The 16,228-nt window shown below is 31.6% G+C and overlaps 1 protein-coding gene across 2 annotated transcripts; it reads left to right on the top strand.

Moving 5' to 3' along the window:
* The first annotated feature begins 10,370 nt into the window (after positions 1-10,370).
* On the top strand, positions 10,371-12,541 carry LOC112275054 (agmatine hydroxycinnamoyltransferase 1). Of its 2 annotated transcripts, none has more exons than XM_073530222.2 (3): positions 10,371-10,549; positions 10,806-11,240; positions 11,504-12,541. In XM_073530222.2, exons 2-3 carry the CDS (start codon positions 10,839-10,841, stop codon positions 12,404-12,406), a joined length of 1,305 nt encoding a protein of 434 aa, XP_073386323.1. In that variant the 5' UTR covers positions 10,371-10,549; positions 10,806-10,838; the 3' UTR covers positions 12,407-12,541. The 2 variants fall into 2 exon arrangements, with proteins under 2 accessions (XP_073386323.1, XP_073386322.1); XM_073530221.2 differs by having other exon boundaries at positions 10,795-11,240.
* Positions 12,542-16,228: the final 3,687 nt, after the last annotated feature.

Below are 16,228 nucleotides of genomic sequence, written 5' to 3'. Positions count from 1 at the left end.
AAGTTAAGCTTAGGCATATATAAGTTATTATTGTACATCCTCTAGAAATTATTAGAGCATTTGGTGAGATATTGTTACTTTCAATTCTTTTTGTGCCTTGATTTCATCTTTGCTTGATAATTATTGAAAACAAATTCATGGAAGCTAATAATTTTTTTTCTATCAAAATAAAATATTTTGGCAAAATATATATACATATAAGTATTTGAATATGTAAACTATTCCATTCTCTCCAAATACTTAGGTTCTAATAGATATTTTTTTTAAATTAAAATTTAATTTGATAAGATTAATTTATTGTTGTGTGCATATCTATCTATCTATCTATCTATCTATCTATATATATATATATATATATATAATATTCTTTCCAATAATTAATCCCACAAAAACTAACTACCTACCATAATTAATTAGAATTTGAGAATCAATTTTTTTCTATGGTGCATAATTAATAGCTTCTAATTTCTAATAACTGATTACTTATTATAATTTATTGTTAATTATTGAATTTAATTAACAAGGTGAAAATATTACTTAATTTTTTTATACAACGGATCATATTAATTGGTAGAGGAAACATTATATATATATATATATATATATATATATATATATCAGTTAAATTACTAATTACTAAAACATTATTGATATTAAAGTTTAGAATTATAATTAGGAGGAAATTTGAGGTTGCTTTTAATTTTTTAAAATTTCTCTTTGAATATATTTCAAAATATATTTTATTTATTCTATATTTTTACATTTTTATATTATTTTAAAGTTTTTAATGAAAATATTAAAATATTAAAAATTCTTAATAAATATTTTTATGTAAAAAGTGGTGGTTTGTATTGCAATAGTTGTAAAGATTATTTCAAAAACAACATTAGTTTCAATGATCAAAGAAATCAACAACTGTACTGTTTTCTTCTAGGTTTTGTAATAATTTCTGAAAATTAAAAGATCATAGATTTTAAAAAAGTATCAAAAGCATCAAAATCTTTGAAAACATCTCGAAAAGTTTGTTGCTGATCATGAAGTAGTAGAATAAAACCAAAAAAATATCTTAAGTAATTATATGTATTCAAGTTTTTGTTGTGTAAGGAAACAAACCATTCAATGTGGATTGATTTATTGCTATTTTGTTTTAGTAACTAATAAAAACATACGCAAATCTTTTAAAGTTTCACAATTGTGATACATATAAGTATAGATCAACATACAAGTGGAAAAGAAACGTAATTTTTTACAGAAATTATTGATCTACATCCATATATACAAACTTTATTGCTTTGTGCAATTAGTAAGAGCAAATAACGTGGAGTCAAATATCCGTTAACGAAAAACCCTTCAATTTCGTCGACGTGGTCGTCGTCATCGTCCAATAACGCGGGCGCCGGCGTCCGTGGCGTAGCTCCAAGCGCCCCTTACCGGACGAGTTCCGAATCGAGGCATGGAAGGGAACGTTGCGCCGAATCGTGAACACATTGGTCGATCAACTTTTAGCAAGCAACCCTAAGCTTGAATCTGCTTGCGTGGGGAACGATGATAACATGAATCAGCTCTGGAGCGCTTGTGAGACATGGGTTCTAGGTTCGGTGTATGACAAGATCATTGGCGCATGTAAGCAGATGTTTGGTCGGAGTGATAAGTGTCTGGATGCCAATCTTGCCCGACTTGATAAGGTAGATCCAATTGTGCTTGGAGTGCGATCTGAGTTCAAGGAGTTTGTACTCGGTGAGGCACTCTCGCAGTTCAGAATGATCAACCGGGGTCGCACGCCGTTGGAAAAAGCTATCTGTCTTCGGAAGTCCATTAACTGCATTATTGAAGGAATCCAGACCGTAATTTCGTCGTGCAGTGGAACGGAAGCTAGTCGCGTCTGTCCCAACACCTTCCAGCGTAGAGACTATGCCCACGGCTGTGAAATCTCCAAGTTTGCTGGCTTCCTCCCCTTCTATCGTCACCCCTGTTTACAGCAGATCATGTAGCTTTGAACCAGATCATCACACCGTGAGCAGCGGGGAGATATTCACTGTGAATGTGTTCGATGACCACTCATTTGGTCACCGCAGAGGCCAAGGAGAGATTGAATTGCGGAACCTCTCCGACAAAAGTTTGGGAGAAAGTGGTTTGCGAGGGAGCTCCATGTCGAAAGGTGCTGACCTAAGCATCCGATCCTTTCCGAGAGTCTCCGGAATTTATACTTGCCCCCACACATCAGTGACGTCTAAAACATCACAGTAAACACTTGTACATATCCAAATTCTTAATCGAAGTTTATATCCATGTTTTGAACGTATACATCCAAGTTTCTTCCTGGCAGTATCTAGTGAATGCATGTCTTGCCATTTGCTCTTTGGTTTCAACTTCGCATCGAAGTTGCATGAAGTGACTAACATGAAGCTTGTTGATCTAAAACTGTCCTTCAAGGTTGTTGAACTAAATCTGAATATGCAGTAAATCAGTAAAAAGGTAACCTTTTGTGTTTCTTCTCGTTTCTAAGGTTGTTTCAAGCGGTTCAGATAAAGGTTGGAAGAATTTGGAGAATGACGAGGTTTGTGAAATGTGTCGCAGATTAGTTGAACTAAACCTGAATTTGCAAATTTCAAGGTTGGAAAAGGTTGAGTTTTTTCTTGGTCTCCACGTGGGTTGTTTTTTGTTTTTGTTTTTGTTTTTGTTTTTTTTTTTTTTTTTTTTTTATCTCTCAACACGTCAATGGTTTGGCACCCTTACGACTCAATTTGCATGGATTGGAGTTGAGTCCATTTCCTTATCAGATTTTCCTCCTAGTAAGTGGTATGCCCACTTCTTTTCCTCTGTCTTTGTCTGACCTACAGCAGTGGCATTCGACTTGTGTATCCCGCACAGTTGCTGTTACTCTTCCATATTTCTGCCGTAAGAGTCATGCTTGCCTTGTTAGCAGATAAGATAAACAAGGATACACCAATCAATTTGTTTTGTTAACAAGCAGATAAAATACATCAATCAAATTTTCTTTGTTTTCAAGTTGCTGTTGCAAGCAAAAATGAACAGTAAAACTATCATGCACAAAGCACCAGCAATGATATAGGTTCAAAAACATCATTTTGGGAAATTGATTTTTTATTCAAATAAACAAGATCCTCATTTACCTGAACAAATAGCCATATGCTTTCAAGAAGAAATTTACAACCATTTCATATCCATTTTTTTTGTGTCTTTATTTGTCACATATCAAGGTCATGATATCTTAAAAGCTATTTTTGAATTTAAAGCGAATTGTTTAAAAAAACATTGAAATCCTAAAAAAAAAATCCTAATGAAATTATAAAGAAATCTTAAAGAAATCTTTAAAATAAAATCCTAAAGAAATATAGAAACCATAATTTTTTAAAGTAAACCCTACAAACATCCTAATCAAATCCTATTCAAATTCTAATGAAATTCTAAAAAAATCCCAAAAAATTCTAATAAATCTTAAGTAAATCCTAATAATTCTAATGAAATCCTATTTTTTTTGAAATATCATAAGAAACCTTAATTAAATCCTAAACATATCTTAATTAAATCTTTAAGTAAATCCTAATCAAATCTTAACTAGTCCTAATGAAATCCTATAATTATTTTAAAACCTCAATAATTAATAATCAAAGTATTAATTATACTTCAAGTTTTTTACACATTGCAATCTATTGCCTCATATCAAGCAAAAAAAATTTAAGAAGAATCCACATTATTAATTGGGAAATTAAACTTCTAATTTGCTAAGGTGTTTGCCGCCTTTTTTCTCTAATCTTAATGTTAATCCAATAGCCATTTTATCTTCTTATTGCATCATTCTATTGCCCTCAAACTTTACAAAAATGTTCCAAACCAAGGTAACTATCAACTTACAAAAATTCTTCTCCATTAGATTGGCAAGTTGTGCAAGATAAAAAAAATCCTCACTAAACATTGAAATTCAAATTCAACAATCTTAATACAATTGAATTTTAACAATCTTTAATTTAAACATTCAATCTATCTAAAACCCACAAAACACATTTAAGACAAGCAAATTTATAATTCCAAAATTTTTCACCCACCATTGTACTACAATATTCACAAAAATTTCAAATTTGTAAATTCTTTTTTATTTTTGTAAATCCCTAATACTGAAAACACCTCTTACTTTGAAAAGCCCTCAACACCTCAATATTAGTCTAAATCACTTAAATCCAATGTTGAAACAAATTGAATAGAGTGTGCTCCCTAATCTCACTCTTTAATCAATGAAGTAACCTCAAAATTGCCATAAGTGTGGTTTTGTGCTTAAGGGTTTGATTTCAACCATAGCTTACAACTAATTCTCTTTGGATATGAATTTCAAATTTTTTGAGATATATTTTTTTTAAATTATTCAAAATATTTTCTTAAAGATAACTATAATATTTTTATTTACTTATTTTATTTTATTTATTTCTAATATATATATATTTTTATCTTATTTATGGCTCTACAAAGTAAGTAAAAGTTTTTTTTGACGAAAAAAATAGCATTAACATTAAATGTATTTATTACCTTTCTATCTTTTATTAATTTCTTTTCAAAGTATTTTTTTTTTTTTTTTTTTTTTTTTTACCTTATAGCCATATTATAATAAATCATTTTTTAAAATATTTTTTAAAAATATATCAAAACCTATAATTATATTAAAAATACAACATTCATTAAAAATTAGTAAATGAAAACACCGTCTCAAAAAACCAAACACTCACAAGTATTAAATTTAGATCTTTAGCAAAACAACGCATTTTATGCTCCTTACAAAAACTATCAAGAGTGAAAAAAAAAAAAAAAAAAATTCTTGTACAATATCTATTGGAAAAATAGACTTTCAAGTCACATTATATTTGATCACAAATCTGAATTTGTATCAAGGTTTTAGAAGACAGTTTTTGACGTATTGAAGATTGATATTGAGTTATCTTCAACTTTTCATCTTCAAACTAATGGATAAATAAAAAATGTGTGAATTAAGTTTTGGAACATTATTTGCAATTTATTATTAGCTATGACTAAAACATTCAAATAACTTTCTTATGATTACTGAAATTTATATAGAATAATGTGGTATATTTTTCTACTAAAAAAATATCTATTTTTTTAATCATTTATATTTATAATCTATAATTTAGTGCTTTTGATTTTTCAAATGTTGGAAATCTATAAGTGGAATAATTGGCAAGTAGAATAGTCAAACTTTATACAACAACAAAGATATGCCTAAAGAAGGTCCAACAATAAAAAATAAAAACTAACATATACATTTGTGGAAAAAATAATATATATATATATATATATATATATATAATTGGTACCAAGATAGTATTACTTTATTGTAATATTAAAACCAATCAATCTTATAAGAAACTAGATTATTGAAGCCTTGGTCTATTTATTAAAAATAAAAATAAAAATAAAAATCAATTTAATTGTAATTACCATTGTTAGTGAAGATCCATCATGTATTCTATGTGTCTCTTATTAAGTGTTATTTTGCAATTAACATAATAAAATAAAATTACTATTATCTTTTCTTGTAATATGTAACAATCAAGAATTTGAAATAAAAGAAGTCTTAAATTCAAGGCGGCTTTGAAATGAATTAAAATATTCTATTAATTGATGTAGAAATAATATTAATAAATGCACATACAAGCCATTAAAGAATGTTACAAATGCATCAAAGCTTCTTATTATGTTTTTATAGACAACATCAATAAAATAAAAATCAAACATTAATAATATGATATATTCTAAAGAGAAATAAGTTCAAGAATCAACTTTTAGAATTTCTTTGTAAATATAGAGAATCAATAGCCAACAAATTTATCTCAATAATTTCCAATTAAAAAATTGCCACATGAAGCACTTATATTGTCTCAATTTAAAGAATATTGTAATTATAAAAAAGATACTTACAAAAGCCATGTCTTTTCTTAAATAGATAACTTGATACAACATATTTGGTACTACAATCTTTGAAAAGATTTTTGATGCTTAGTGATACTATTTGAAGTAGGTATTTGTACACATTATTTAATTTTTTTAATTATTTAAAGATACTTTTAAAATTTTCATTTTAGTATTTAAATTGAATAATTAAATTCTAATTAATTTATCAATAGATTTTTAAACAATTTTTTATTAAGAGTTATTTTTTTTTATTATAATTAAACATCTTATATAATAAGAGTAAATTCTTTTAACAAATATATTTTAATTAAAAAAATATTATCAACCAAAAAATACTAGAATTTTTAAAAATAAAACTTATCTTTTTTTAAAGCACCAAATTAGTACTTTTATTTGAATTCATATTAATATCCAAGAAAGTATTTGTAAATAGTTGGTTTGCATTCTTATAAAAGATAAGAGTAGCTTCATTGCCAAATTGAGAGTAGATTACCATATTATTGATAATGCATTGAAAATAAATTATTAATTGGAATTAATACATGTTTTCAAGGTATTATAGTTATACATATTTATTCTTATAATTATCTGGATAATATGAATATGTAAAAGTAAATAAAAGTAGATAAATTTGATAATATCTTGTAGAGAAGATTTTTAGAAGCTTCATAGATGTAGCTTTGCTTATATATGTATCTATAGATTATTGATAAATTGAAAACTTGGTTAAAAACTTAGCCACATATTGCACATATTGGTTACTTGTGGTACAAGTTGGTATACATATAAGAAGCTTGTCTTATAAGTTTAATACATATTGTGGGAGTTAAATACATATTAGAGGTCTTATTGAATGTCGCTACATAGATCTTAGTTAGATAGTATATATAGAAGTAAGAGTGAGGCATTTCTCACTCTTGTTAATTCTTTTCTTGCTTCTACTCTAATTTCAAGAGTCTCTAATTTTCTTATCTTTTGGCAATAGCCTTTCTAATTTATTTTCTAAATATATATATATATATATATATATATATAGAAAAAGAGAGAGAAAGAGAGAGAGAGAGAGAAAAAAAAATGAATGATAAAGTAATCTAATCTTTTAGTAAAGTGATCCACTCTATTATAAGCATCATTATACCTTTGAAGCTCCTATCTATGTTTCTAGCTATTCTTTGTTTTCAACCATTACTAAAGATAGGAACAATAGGCTAAGAACTTTGAAAATAGAGATGATTGTTGGAAATAAGGGAATATGGGAATGATTGGAAAACGAGCATGCAGTTTGATTTAATAAAAATTTTGATTGCTTTATCATTTTTCTTTATATATATATATATATATATTTTCTTATCATATTTTTGTTAGATATAAATTAATTGGTTTATTTTTAATAACTAATTGAATACCATCCACAATACAAAATAATTTTATGTTAGAGACAAGTATTAATATTATTTTAATTGGCCCTTGGTAATTATTGAGAAAAATTACATGGACTTAAGAAGAAGATTATGAAGTTAATTATACTATCTAAATAGTTAGCTTAGCCACCATTTCATGATAAAAATTGATTAGAATTTGATAGAAATCAATTGTTTAAAAAAAATTATTTACTACCAAAAGACAAAAAAATTAAGCTATAGTTCATACTATTAAGTATGAATAATAAATTTTGAATAAAAAATAAGAATTTTAAAATTAATATATTTAATTATTCTTATCTTAAATTTTTAAATTTGATTAGATTTTTAATTTTTTTTTAATCTTTCAAGAAATTAGCTAAATTAAATTGATAGAAAATACTAATTCAATAGTACTATGCCTAATTAAATATAAAACATATTATTTGAATGTAATTATGAAGGCCAAAATAATTATTACATAATTAGGTGGTTTTTTTGCTTTAGCATAGAATTTTATCATTGATTAAAAAGACCTATTTATCACTTTTATAACAAAAAAAGATCAGCATTTTTTGCTAGCACCATTTAAAAATATATTAGACTTTATCACCTTGTACAACAATTTCATTACTTCCTATAGAACTTATTGCTTAAAATAAAGATGTGATATAATAGATATCTAAGTTATTTAAGAAAAAAATTTAAATAAAACTAAATAAAAATAAGTAGAAACATGTTACAAAGCTAATATCTTTCTTTAAAAACTTTGAAAAAATTTCTTAAACATAAATTAGATATTTATATTTTAATAGAAATGTTACATGATTATTCAAACCTATTTTATAAGTTTCTTATTTATATGGAGTTGCATTAGAAGCAACTTACTATAAATACTTGATGCTCAGAACTTAAGCCTTATAATCTTTAAAAAGATTCTATAAGATTGTCATTGAAACAAGACCACTTTATCTCAGAGATCCAAGACCGTTCTAATCCATAGCAATATAAAGTCTCATCACAAAGTAAGATAAAATAGACCAAAATAAAAAATAAATAAAACAAAATAGAGTAGGACACAAAGAACAAAATTGAGTAAATGGAAATAAAACTAAACAAAATTGAATAAAAAGATGCAAAATCAAATTTTATTAGAAAAAGTGAAGCCATACTTGACTAGATGCCCTAAAAGGCCCTCGCCAGTCCAATTTATACTTTGTTCTACCCCCTTGGACTTTTTAGAAGTTTTTATAATAGGTCCCACTCAGATAAGTAATCTTAAAGAATTTTAAAGTAACTTATAAAATATTTCTAATAAAATTTTAAATAAACTTCTATAATTCTAAATAAATATTTAAAAAATATAATAAATCATTAGTGAACTTTAACCAAATCTTAATTAAGCTTAAAGAAATTCTAAATAATCCTACCTAAATCCTAAAATTATGCTATAAATTCAAACAAATACTATTCAAACTCTAAAATTATTCTACAAATCCTAATGAAATCCTAATGGATACTTAATCAATCCTAATCAATCCTAGGACAATTTTAAAACCTCAATAAATATTGATTGAAAAATTAATCTTTTTTTAAAAAATTCACGCATTGTAATCTAATGATCAAAAACTTTCATAATAATTTTAAAAAATAAAATAAAATAAAATAAAATAAATCCAACATATTAATTGAAAAAAAAAAAAAAAAAAAAAAAACACTCCCTAACTGCTTAGGTGTTGGCCATCTTCTTTTTCCAACCTCAAAATTCATCTTTTAGCAATAATAATATCTTATTAAATTATTCAATTACTTTCTAAATTGGATAAATGCTAAGTTTACAACATATTTACAAAAATTTGCTTAATCCAACTAACAAATCCTTTAAGATCAAATAAATTCTTACTAATTCTTGATATACAAATTCCAACCAAGTTAATTCGTGGTGGTCAACAAGCACCTTCTCAACGACTTAACAAACACGGGCCTTTGGACGCACGACTTGAAAAACCAAGTCATCTATCACAATGGCTCAATTCAGCAAATCGACGTCATTCCAGATGACTTGAAGATATACAGGACCGTCTGGGAAATCAAACAGCGGTCAATTGTGGATATGGCCGCCGCGAGAGGAGCGTTCATTGACAAGAGTCAAAGTCTGAACATCCACATGGACCAGCCTAACTTTGGAAAGCTTACTTCTCTTCACTTCTACACCTGGACGAAGGGTTTGAAAACAGGCATGTATTATTTGCGGTCGAGAGCTGCCTCAGACGCAATCAAATTTACAGTGGATCAAAGTAGTATTAAGGTGAGATTTATCTTTTCTTGTGCCCCTTCATTGCACGTGAAGTGTCGCCTTGAATTAACATTTTCTAGTTGTTCTGACTAAACCTAAATCTTACCAGTTCACTCCTATGCAGAGTAAGCAAGAAACACCTGCGGCAGTTGTCTCTAACAATCTGGAGGAAAAGATGTCTCAAATGGTGTGTTCGCTTGAGAACAAGGACGAATGTATGTCAAGTGGCAGTTAACGGGTCTTTAAATGCATGTTTACATATGTCTAGAATTATTAAGTACTCAATTGATTTCACGTATTGAATACAAATTCACTATGAAAAATCTCATTCTGTACTAAGATCTGAGTCACAAGACTAAAACTAAGTTTTAAAAAATAAAATAAAATGGTGTTAAGCAGTGATTTGATGACTTATAGTTGTTTTGTCCCACTGCCAAGAAATCCACCCCATCGTCGACCCACTCACTGACAGGTGCACAAGTGACAAGCAGGGCGTGCCACTCGTGCGCGCATTCCAGGATCCGAGGATTCTGAGCAATCGATCCCTCGTCAACCTGCACAACGAAATCTCCGTCGCCACTATATGCGTGACGCCCGATCCAGCCTGGGGTCAACCCCGAAGATCAGGACTGCGTTGGCATATGTCGAACTATTGCACATGCATCTCGTGTATTAGTGTCACTGATGATTTGGGCCGACCAAAAGTGTCAGCTTTGTCTACGGTGCAGTCGAAACCGTGCTTTGAGTGTACTCTTCAACTCTAAATGTTGATCGGAGGTCGGAATTCATGAAACGTGGTAGTTTTTTCATGTTATGATTTGACAAACACATTTGGTTCAGGTGATCTTTATGTGAACATGAACCTGTCACATGTCGGCTTTCTGTAGTAAAGAACTGAGTTTAGTAGACTTCGGTGAGCATACTTTACTCCCACATTCAAGCAGGAGATTTGGGATCTTGAACTCTGCTTTTCTTTGCTCCAACATGCAAGCCGTAGATTTAGGATTTCGAACTCTGCTGCACCTTAACGGAGAATTGTATATAAGTCATTCTATCTGCAAGGAAAATTCCACGTTTGTCACTGAAGCCTTTCTTCCTGTTCTGCTGCTGTTTAACAGCTTGCGCATCGTCGGCTTTTTTGAACAGAGCTTTGAATAGGTACTGTGCAGGTTGTCCGTTGAGCGGAGGAGATTTGTGGAGAAATGAAAATCGAGAGGGGGTTGCCGCGGTTGGTGAAGCCAGCTGATAGAAGCAATGCGGTACCGAAGGTGGTGCCGTTAAGCAGTTCGGATTTGGTGGTGGCCAGGGTGCACGTCGGAGTGATATATGCATACAAGGCCAGCAAGGGGGTCAGCTTTGATCACGTCGTGCAGGTGTTAGAAGGGGCGTTGGGGCGGGTGCTAACCGAGTACAGAGAGTGGGCTGGACGCCTCATGATTGACGAGACAGGCAGACCTGCCATTGAGCTGAATGACGACGGAGTAGTGTTTGTGGAAGCGGTGGCGGACGGGTGCTTGCAAGATGTTTTCCCGTTTGATCCCTCGCCGTTGCTTCAAAGTATGGTACCTCCTAGTCGTGGTGTACCAGAGCTTCTGCTTGTTCAGGTGAGTGTTGTCGTCCAACTCTGAAATTGATGTTCGTTGTCCTGCCACAAAGTCGCGCCATTGGCGATAGATGTCTCTAGTAGTGCAATATGAAGTACACAGTATGGTTTCAATGTCTTCATTTGTAGAATCGTAAACCACTACCTGGTAGGCGACTGACCTGTCGCGATATTGCAGTTCAGTTCGTATTCGCGAGGGTTGGAACTCTGAAAGAGGTAGATGAATTTGTGACTGCGCTAACACCTAAAGTTAATCGTGACCAGGTCACCAAGTTTAAGTGTGGTGGATTGACGTTGGGTGTTGCAAGATATCACCAAGTTGCCGACGGAACGGGGGCTAGCCAATTCATGAACGCGTGGGCGTCTGCGTGCAAAGGGCTTCCGTTGTCATCCATACGCCATGATCGTGCAGCTCTGATGCCGAGGGACCAGCCAACGCCAACATTCGACCATATCGAATATGTCATCCCCCTGCCTAAGCCTGATGCTGAGGTCACATCTAACAACCGTCCCGTCGCTACAAAGAAAATACGCTTTAGTTTCGACATGGTTAAGAAAATTCAGTCGAAAGCCGTTAAAGAGAACGACGAGCGCGGCTTCCCCACCTACTCCACCTTCGAGAGCCTGACTGGGCACTTATGGCGGTGTATTACGAAGGCGCGTGGATTGAGCGGTGACATCGAGACACGGACTACCATCATCTGCGATGTGAGGCGCCGACTGACCCCCTCAATCTCAGAAGATTATTACGGCAATGCTATCTTCCGCAGTTGCGCTCGGACCCTTGTGACACAATTGACGGAGGAACCCCTCTCGTACGCTGCAGGTGTTGTACACGCTTCCATCAAAAGACTTGATAACGATTACATCCGATCAGCAATCGACTACATCGAGCACCGGCGCCAGAATACTGCTTCCTTTGGTAGACCCTTGAGCACGGTATTAAGCCCTGACCTGAAGGTCACGTCTTGGTTACAGATGCCGCTCTACAAATTGGACTTCGGATGGGGCACGCCTGTGTATGCCGGCCCTTCCTACGTCCCTTTTGAAGGTCTCATCATTCTCAACACTTCTCACACTCAAGATGGCAGTGTTGATGCCATCCTCACATTGTTCGAGGACGACATGGCCAAGTTCGAAAACATCTGCTTTGAAGTTCCGAATTAGGGTTTCACAAATATGGACATGCAAACAGAAAGATCATTGTGCAGTTTTGTAGAAAACTGCACAATACTCAACATAACTCGGTGTAAGATAGCTTTGCAGGAAATGCAATATATTCAACTGATGCCTCTTACTGGATGAACAGAAACCCCGTATTGCTCCACTGAATTATTTTAATATACCCTTCACCTAGTCAAATGGCTTATATATATATATATATATCTAAAATATTATGTATTAAAAAAGTCCATACTCTTGATCTTGTATTTTCCAATATTCTAGGAATATTTTAGAGCTATCGAACAATTGGTTGCCAGTTAGTCAGCAGCAGCCCTCAAAAAACAAGATGGAACAATCCAACATGTTCGGTAGACCATCCATTTCTGATATTTGAAGCATTTTAGCAGCTACCCAGTAGGTGGAGAAGTGAAAAAAATAACCCCTTGTAGGAAAATTCAAAAGAGGAGGTATCCAAGTAATTTCATACAAATTGGCTCGAAACAGAATATATGTAACTATATTAGCTAAACACTCCCTTCCTCCTATTATGTACACATAGGCCTACTTAATTCCAATTGATGCAGGATTGCAAATTCAAGAATCTAATTCTTACAAAATTATGATAAGTGGCACATATTAATGCTACAAAACTTTATCTAATTCCATCAAACGTATGGACGTAAGTGTATAAAAGAAGATATAAAAATTCAAACATTTGGTTGTAACTAATTCACCATGTTCAAGTTGGATTCTTGCTGCCTTTCTTCCTTCTTTTTGCTCATTCCAAATAGTAACTCACATACTCCATCTTTCAATCTCAATCCACAATTTCACTAAATTCTTTTCAACTTTTTACTTATTTATCTCCTCTACAACACTCATTTGGTGCCAATTGGAATAGATCTCCTTGCGATGCTGACTTGGGTTGGCAACTATCACCTTGCATTGATCAAAGGTAGCAACTACCTTGTCATAACAACTAAAAATGTCAACCAATCCTTCATACCAATTGGAGACAACTATCCCCTTCTTGGGATGATTAAAGTTGGCAACTACATCTCTATATTGATTGGAGTCAAGTATTATCTATCTACTCGAACCTTAGCTGATGACTTCCTTGTAATCCTAGCTTGGACTAACGTCCAACTCATTGAGTCGACTTGAACTTGTAAGCATAAGTTGGTATTCAACTTCTTGCGTTGATTAGGACCAATTTTTATTTTGGTGGTAGACATTTTTGCAATGCCAACTTGGATTGACATATAACTTGCTGTACCAACATGAGCTATTATCCATTCAAATGAAAAATAGCTCATTTACTTGCTCCATCTTCTAATCTCAATCTACAATTTTACTAAATCCCTCTCAACTTTTTGCTTATATTACTTCTCCTATAACATTCTTATGTTGATAGATAGAATAGATTTCTTTGCAGTACCAACTATGGTTGGTGATTGTTGATTTGCATTAATTGGACCTTGCGACCATCCTACTGCTATGATTGAGAATGGCAACTACTCCTTGATGTTGACCAAAGTCAGCGACTCCCCCACCGAGATAATTGTGATTGGTAATTGCATCTTTGCATTAACCAAAGTTGGCTACCACATATCTATGCTGATCGGAGGTGATGACTACTTTGTGATATCAATGTAAGTTGGCAATTGCTTTGTTGTGCTTGCTTGAATAGGTGACCATTTTGAGGTATCAACCTAAGTTGGTCTCCAGCTTCTTGCATCAATTTAAGTCCATGTCTATTTCGACAAAGGATCCTCTTACTATGCCAAATACATAGTTGGCACAATCATAGTACATATCACAACTTCTATTTTGACAAAGAATATCCTCTATAGCACCAATAATAGTGATTGAAAACTTACTAATATTATTGACATCATGAAGATTTTTCCTTATGTTCCATGTAAGATTAAAAGAGTTGGATTGTCCTAATAGTCTCTTTGACCCTCTTATTAACTATAATCTATGAGTCTTAGCATAAAAAGCTAAGCAAGTTTAATGTAAGGACTCCCATTACTCTTGTAAATATTAGTATTGTGTTTTTATTATATGTAGCTAATTGTGAGTATTTTATGCTTAAGCACCTTGGAAGTACATTTTTTTTATTAAATCATCTCATTCAAGTGCTTTGGAGGCATACTCTTTTATGACAATCTCTTGATGTGTAATCTTAAGGATTCATTCTTTTTTGAGTGCAACTTGGTGAGCTTTTCTTTGAATCCTCCTCTTTTTTAAATCCACTAATCTTTTATATTTTGACTCTTTACGTCAAATTTGTGTTCTTTTTTTCTCTATTTTTCATTCAAGATTTTGATCTTATATTTTTTGCACAATTTTCATGTATGCCTCTGAGATTAATATTAATAATTTAAAAAAATCTACTACGAGATCTATATTGTATCTCTTTAGATTGGACACATATGTGATGGAAGGCAATGTTAAAAAGAAAATTATAGATTTTGGATTAGACCATTCAAAATCCAATTTGCCTACTTCTTCTACCAACTCCAAATTTGACACATTTGCATCAACAAAAAAAAAAAATCAATGGTAGAATTTGAAGTCAATTTTAAGTCTATTGCAATGTTATGAACTAGTACAATTTCTAATACATTTATTTTACCTTGTCCAACATCTTCTAAAAATTGTATATAAGTTTGGCTTGGATCCCCTGTGATTGTCTATTGCTATTCTATCACGCAAAAATATACCAATAGAGTTGAAACCTTTGATGATATTATTCACTATTAAAGCATGTTTTAAGCTTAGAGACATCTAATATGCAAGAGTTTGTTTTTAGGCAAGTTAGTTTAGCTTTTTGAAAATCCAATGATTTTGATTTTCTTTAAAATATGTCTTCAAGGATCGAAATACAAATATATCTAGAAGCCACATAGCATGGGATGTATGAATTGGTAGAGTTAGAATATTCAATCTTTCGTCATATACTAGTCTTGCTACTTCAATATTAATGTAGCTCAGATGTCCATCAAGAATCAATAGCTGCTTTTATATATGAGAAATGCTACAAAGTCATCTCAAGCTCTTAATAAAATGAGAAATCCATGTAGAATATAAAAATAACTTGTGAACCAAACCTTAGGTTGCATTGCCATGGTTGCACCTAACTTGCTATATTCTATGTAGTTTTGTAAAAAACATTCACGTCTAAAAATATAGAAGGACAGTATACCAATGTCGTAATGTAATACTATTATATAGTGAAACTATAATCAAAATTGAATTTTTAATTAATATCTAATTATCTTGATTCAATAATAATTTGAGGTATCTAAACATGGCTTTTATAGAAGCTTCAAAGGTTATTTTTTTACTTTAATAGGAAGTAGATAAAAGTTAATTATTAATATTACCTTCTAAGATATAGAAATTCTTTCACTGCCTTCGAAACGCCATAAATTGATAAAATAAATTTAGAAGAGATAAATAATTAGTATAGTTGATACTAGGATTAAGTTGAGGATAGGGTTGGATAAAAAAAATCCTTAGGATATTTTAAATTGATACCAAGGGATCGATTATTTGTGAGACAGGGTCAAAATCAAATCTTTAGCCACAAAAACGACCAACTAGGACAAAATATGTTTTTGAAGATGGAAGATTAGGATTGGAGAGCTAGGTTAGAAATTCTTCCAGAGATGTAAGATTGGTTTTGGTAGGATTTGGAAAGAGTTAGCAATTGTTGTTGGAAGTCAAGGTTTGTATTGGCAACTTGGGATTTATACAATGAAATTAGGGCTAGCACTCTCACCTAGTTCGTAAAATTGGTGTCACATCTATAATTCA

This window comes from Physcomitrium patens, chromosome 22 (assembly GCF_059467195.1).
Source record: "Physcomitrium patens ecotype Gransden chromosome 22, ASM5946719v1, whole genome shotgun sequence".
Classification (NCBI taxonomy): Eukaryota; Viridiplantae; Streptophyta; class Bryopsida; order Funariales; family Funariaceae; genus Physcomitrium; species Physcomitrium patens.
The sequence above is the reverse complement of the archived record's forward strand: the minus strand, read 5'-3'. Positions and strand labels throughout refer to the sequence as shown.

Bases quoted from the DNA above. Each gene is read 5' to 3' on its own strand.
- LOC112275054 (XM_073530222.2), top strand. From the start codon at position 10,839: ATGAAAATCGAGAGGGGGTTGCCGCGGTTGGTGAAGCCAGCTGATAGA. The intron at 11,241-11,503 runs GTGAGTGTTGTC...AATCGTGACCAG, and splicing joins CAGAGCTTCTGCTTGTTCAG to GTCACCAAGTTTAAGTGTGG.